Source organism: Merops nubicus, unplaced genomic scaffold (genome assembly GCF_000691845.1).
Source record: "Merops nubicus isolate BGI_N331 unplaced genomic scaffold, ASM69184v1 scaffold20770, whole genome shotgun sequence".
NCBI classification, from domain to species: Eukaryota; Metazoa; Chordata; class Aves; order Coraciiformes; family Meropidae; genus Merops; species Merops nubicus.
This window is the reverse complement of record NW_008581213.1, coordinates 3,326-8,822: the sequence shown is the minus strand read 5'-3', so window position 1 is coordinate 8,822 and position 5,497 is coordinate 3,326. Positions and strand designations below refer to the sequence as shown.

Below are 5,497 nucleotides of genomic sequence, written 5' to 3'. Positions count from 1 at the left end.
GAGGTGTGTCGGGGCTCTGAGCACCCTGCTCTAGCTGGGGATGTCCCTGCTCAGGGCAGGGGGTTGGACTGGATGACATTTAAAGTCCCTTCCCCCCCAAACCAGGCTGGGATTCTATTACAGTAAATACTTCTAGATCTGCAGTAGCCAGTCACAAGGAGTCTTTGTAGGAGCAACTCAAGCTGGACTCTGGCCTGGGCCTCAGGACCTACAGACTGAGCTGCAGGAAGAGGGGCTGGCCAAGATCAATTATTGCATTTTTGGGGTTATTTCTAACGACTGGTCTGTCTTTACTTCTGTGTGGTCATCCACGGGCACAGGCTTGTCTCTGTGGAGGAAGGAGCAGCTGACTGGACTGCAGGATCCACTGTCAAAGGTCCTGCTGCAGCCCTACAGGCTCCCAGCTTTCCTCAGGAAGGGGTAAGAGCACCCTGACAGCAGTTCTGTGCCCAAGAGTGGTGCAGGAACCAGCATCTGGCCCCAGCAGAGCCAAGGGCTGTGGCACCCCTCAGGTGGCAGCTCCATGGGACACACGTGGACGGTGTGGGCTGGGGGCAGGTCCCTCCTTTTCTATGCACCAGATCAAGGTGCTGCACAAACAGGCTGAGCAGCACCCCCTCCCTCTGCAGGAGGGTTTGGTGGGCCCTGAAAGCAACAGGGAGTGTGAGTGTGGACGCCAGGAGCACCAGGGGATTGTTTGGTTATGAGGAGAGTATTGCAGTGTGTGGGGCCAGAGGAGCCCCAGTGATGGTCCAAGGGGGGAACCCTCTGCTGGGAGACCAGGCTGGGAGAGGTGGGCTGGGGCAGCCTGAGAGGAGAAGGCTCCAGGGAGACCTTCTGGGGGCTGCCAGGACTCCAAGGGGCCTGGCAGAAAGCTGGGGACAGAGTTTTAGCAGGGGCTGTTGGGGCAGGACAAGGGGAATGGTTTGAAACTACAAGAGGGAGATTTAGACTGGAGAGAAGGAAGAAATGTTCTACACTGAGGGGGGTGAGCCCCTGGCCCAGGCTGCCCAGAGAGGTGGTCACTGCCCCATCCCTGGAACCATCCCAGGGGAGGTTGGCCGGGGCTCTGAGCACCCTGCTCTAGCTGGGGATGTCCCTGCTCAGGGCAGGGGGTTGGACTGGATGAACCTCTAAAGGTCCCTGCCCACCCAAACCACTCTGTGGTTCTATGATTCACCATTAACACTCTCTCCCTTCTGCTGCATTGACTGTTCATTAAAATCTGCCTGGCTGTTTTGGTTTTGCAGGCTGAAGAAGCTGTGGGGGCTGCTGGAAGGAATCAGCTCCACGGTAAAAGAGTTCCAGAAGTTCCTCCAGACCCTGGTGCCTGGTCTGCCCAAGATCGCCGTGGCCAGGAGGTGAGGTGCTGGGGGATTCAAAGGGCAGAGGGCAGAGCAGGGAAACCCCACGGGACCTCCCTCATGATGCTAAAAGTGCCAAATCTGGGGTACCCCCCATGAAAAGTAGCTGGGTTTTGTCCCCCTGGTGTTATTTATTCAGTGACACATGACAGAAGCTACGAACCAGCTTAGTGCTGCTTCCCAATGCCCACGCAGCATTTCCCTGCTGCATGCTGCCCTGGCAGGCATCAGACACATCCACCAAGACCCTGGGAAGCGTTTGGACTCTAAACTCTCAAGGATTAAAGGCACTTAATTCATCTCCCAAACACCTTTTAAGTTCTACCTGCCTCAAACCTGCTCCCAAGTTAAGGTGCAGCTGCTGAAGGAACCTGCACGGGCAGATTTCACGCTGCAGGCAGCCACACAAATCCTCAGCTATGAAAAAGCCCTTCAGGATCAAACCCCCCCGAGGCTACTGGCCCCTGTTGGACCAGCCACCCTGACTCCACTAACCACAGCTTGTCCCTTTAGGTAACCAGCCTGGATGGGCCCCGGGGGGCTCCGAAGCTGTGAGCGGCACCCGGGCTCCTCTCGCACGACAGCACGGCTGCTTTGGGGGGAATTTGGGGGTTTGGGGGTGGTTTTTCTTGTTTTTTTTTCTTTCCCTCGGGGAAATGGGCTTGTTTGGTTTCCAGTGCTGCTGCTGTGGTCTCCCTGCCCAGGGCTGAGCTGCTGGAGAAGCTCAGGACAAAAGCTTTCCTGACAGCTCAGGAGCAGCACCACGGTGCCGGGGCTGCCATCAAAGCCCAGCCTGAGCTGGGGGGACTGGGCAGCTTTACTGGGTTTTTTTTTACAGCTTTTACAGCCCAGCCACCAGTTTGCCCAGCCACCACTTTCCCCAGCCACTGTTCCCCTTGCCCCTCACCAGCAGCATCCCTCTCTCGGCTTCAACGCCGGTTTCAGGGCAGGTATTTGCCAGGAAATGTCCCATTTTAAGTGTTTTCCACCCACTCAAAAACTTTCAGAATGGTTTATCAAACAGAAAATAGGGAGAAGACTTTGGGAGCATCACACTGACAGCCCCACGTCTGCCACAAGCCCTTCTGCCAGGCCTCCCTAGCAAGCACCACCACCTCCAAGCAGGATGTGACCACAGCAGTCAGCCTCAGGCAGTTACACTGCCCCCATCCCAGTGGGAATTACAATCCCCCAAAGAAAATTCTCATATGGAACTTGGGCATCCAAATCCACTAAATTTGTCTGCAAATCTCAGCCACCAAGAGGAGCACAGTTTGAATTACCTGGTGCATCCCACCTGCCCTACAGGGCACGGAGCTTGGTCATAAAAAGTTAGTAAAAGTTGGAGAACTTGGACAAAAAGCAGCTTCTAAGGAACACCCAACCCAAAATGTTCACAGCACGGGGCCCTTCTGCTCCAAACCTGCAGCTATCAGTGAAGACCTGAGTGTTTAAGGACTCATCATCCAAATTAGCTGGTTTTGGCTTTATTAATCTCCCCTCTTTCCAAGCAAGCACATCTGGTGCAGTCTCCTCTGCATGGACGTGGAGCTACTGGCACAGGGAGGCTTTGCCAGGGGCAATGGGCAGAAGGAAAGTTTGGGATCTCTTGGCATCCCCCTGTGCAGGAACCTGTTTTATCCCCAGGGAAGCAGGCTGGGAAACCCAGCTGCACCCACTTCCAACCAAATCCTGGCTTCAGCCCGAAATGGCTCCTTTAAAGGTGGGACGTGGGGGGTCTGTGGGGGGACAGGAGGGGACTGTGGCCCTGGCTGTGCTGGTGGCACTGCTGTCACAGCTGTGCTTCAGTGCAGCTCCGTGTCTGTCTCCAGGCTCTGCTCCAAGTTGTTTCTTCTCTCTTTAAAACTGGGGCCAAAGGCAGCAGTGAGGTCAAAATCGCTCCTCTGTGGCTGGCATTGCCCTGAAGGGAGTAAAACTGTGTTGGTCACTCTGACAGACACTTCTGGCAGCTCTTGTGAGACAACTTGGACTCAAATACCTGGCCAGGGCTGCTTCCCTCCCTCCTGGCTGTCCAGAGGCTCACAGAATCCTAGAATTGTTTTGGTTGCAATTTTCTTCAGCTCCAACCTCAACCTCCCCAACTTGAGGCCGTTTCCTCTTGTCCCGTCCCTTGTTCCCTGGGAGCAGAGCCCGACCCCCCCCTGGCTCCAGGCTCCTGTCAGGAGCTGTGCAGAGCCAGAAGGTCTCCCCTGAGCCTCCTTTGCTCCAGGCTCAGCACCCCCAGCTCCCTCAGCTGCTCCTCCCCACACTTGGGCTCTAGACCCTTCCCCAGCAGCTCCGTTGCCCTTCTCTGGCCACGCTCCAGCCCCTCAAGGTCCTTCTGGGAGTGAGGGGCCCAAAACTGACCCCAAGATTTGAGGTGCAGCCTCCCCAGTGCCCAGTCCAGGGGTACAATCCTTGCCCTGGTCCTGATGGCCACACTAGTGCTGGTACTAGCCAGGCCAGCAGAGGCAGGTTTTGGTAACCCTTACACCACTGTCCTGGTGCTTGCACAGATCTCAGCAGAGATGGGAAGCCTGGGGGGGGTGGGATGAGGGTCTGGAGACAACCCAAGCCAGCAGCAGCTCTCTCTAAAGGTAGATCCTGCTGCAGAACTTGTTGGAATGGGAATCCTGGGGCCTGAGCCTGCAGCTGAGTCAAACAAAACCAACCACATGCCCAACCCCTCCTGTCTCTCTGGCTGTTGGCTGCAGGTGCTTCACACCAGACTCTGCTTCTAGTGGAGACATTAAGGAGGGGACAACTTGTGCAACTGTCCTGGTGGGCACAAAGAGGCAAATCCTTGTGGTCCACCAGCTAACCCAGCCTGAGCCCTGCGAGTGGTTTGCATTTGCTTATCTGAGAACACAAATGATAAGACAATATTGTGTGGCTAAAGACTAAAGAGCCTTCTCCTGGCTTTCAAAAACCTCCACGTAGTTCAGCCTGATGAAGCCCTTCAGAAAGCAACCCCAGAAGCAAACTGTGCAGCCCAGGAGTGAGCCCTTCCCACGAGCAAAGCTGGCTGGCTCTCAGCAGAAATCTCTTCTTTGCTTTCATCTTATATGCTTCCAGCTTTTCTTTTCAGACCTGGAATTATATCAGTCCTGTTCTTTCCCCTTTTTTTTCCCCCCTCTTTTGGTGTGGTCCTCCTAGATAGTGCAGAAAAATATTTGGAAAGAGCCTTCTCCTGGCTTTCAAAAACCTCCACGTAGTTCAGCCTGATGAAGCCCTTCAGAAAGCAACCCCAGAAGCAAACTGTGCAGCCCAGGAGTGAGCCCTTCCCACGAGCAAAGCTGGCTGGCTCTCAGCAGAAATCTCTTCTTTGCTTTCATCTTATATGTTTCCAGCTTTTCTTTTCAGATGTGGAATTGTATCAGTCCTGTTCTTTCCCCCTTTTTTCCCCCCTCTTTTGGTGTGGTCTTCCTAGATAGTGCAGAACAATATTTGGGTCCTTTTTCACTTTGAGTATCATATATGTGGCAAGATTTTCAACCATTATTATGTTGGGAAAACTCTGTAATTTTTCCTAAGCTGACAAATTCATGTTGAAAGACATGGGAAGAAAAAGAAAATAAAGAGTAAAATTGGAAGAGATGTTGCACTCCAGAGCATACTTCTTTGTATCCCACTGGTACCAGCAGCAGACACTGGAATCTGAAATGCTGAGGGCTCCCCAGTTTTCCAGGTCCAAACTGAAATGGGACAGAGCATTATTTTGCACAGGACTGCAGAAAACTAGAACTTTTGGGTTTAAACCTGCCTCATATTGCTTAAAAATGGTACGAGTAGAGGTTTACCTGCAGCTCTGATGAGCTTTTTTTGCAATTAAGTATTTACACATGGCTGCACATCAGGTAGTAAGTAGAAATTTTGGGGTGACTGGCCCAGCAAATGCAGCTCTAACCACAGAGACTCTGCTCATCCCCTCACCCCTCAGGACAGGACGTGTGGCAGAACCTTGCAAGGTGAGTCAAGGGCTTTCTTCACAGAGCTGATCAGTGCTGAGCAAGAGCTAAAGGGCCCCGGGGGGCAAGAGGCTGGGGCCAGACTCTGGTCAGTGGTGCCCAGGGACAGGCCAAGGGGCAACGGGCACCAACTGGAACCCAGGAGGTGCCACCTGAGCAGGAGGA

General features: G+C 53.8%; 1 protein-coding gene across 1 annotated transcript in view; it reads left to right on the top strand.

Moving 5' to 3' along the window:
• PNPLA1 (patatin-like phospholipase domain containing 1) overlaps positions 1 to 1,365 on the top strand; it is a 9,251-nt gene extending 7,886 nt beyond the window's left edge. The window contains exons 7-8 of the mRNA XM_008949222.1: positions 321 to 420; positions 1,251 to 1,365. Of these exons, the coding sequence (XP_008947470.1) occupies positions 321 to 420; positions 1,251 to 1,365 (215 nt within the window). The remainder of the gene's footprint in view (positions 1 to 320; positions 421 to 1,250) is intronic.
• Positions 1,366 to 5,497: the final 4,132 nt, after the last annotated feature.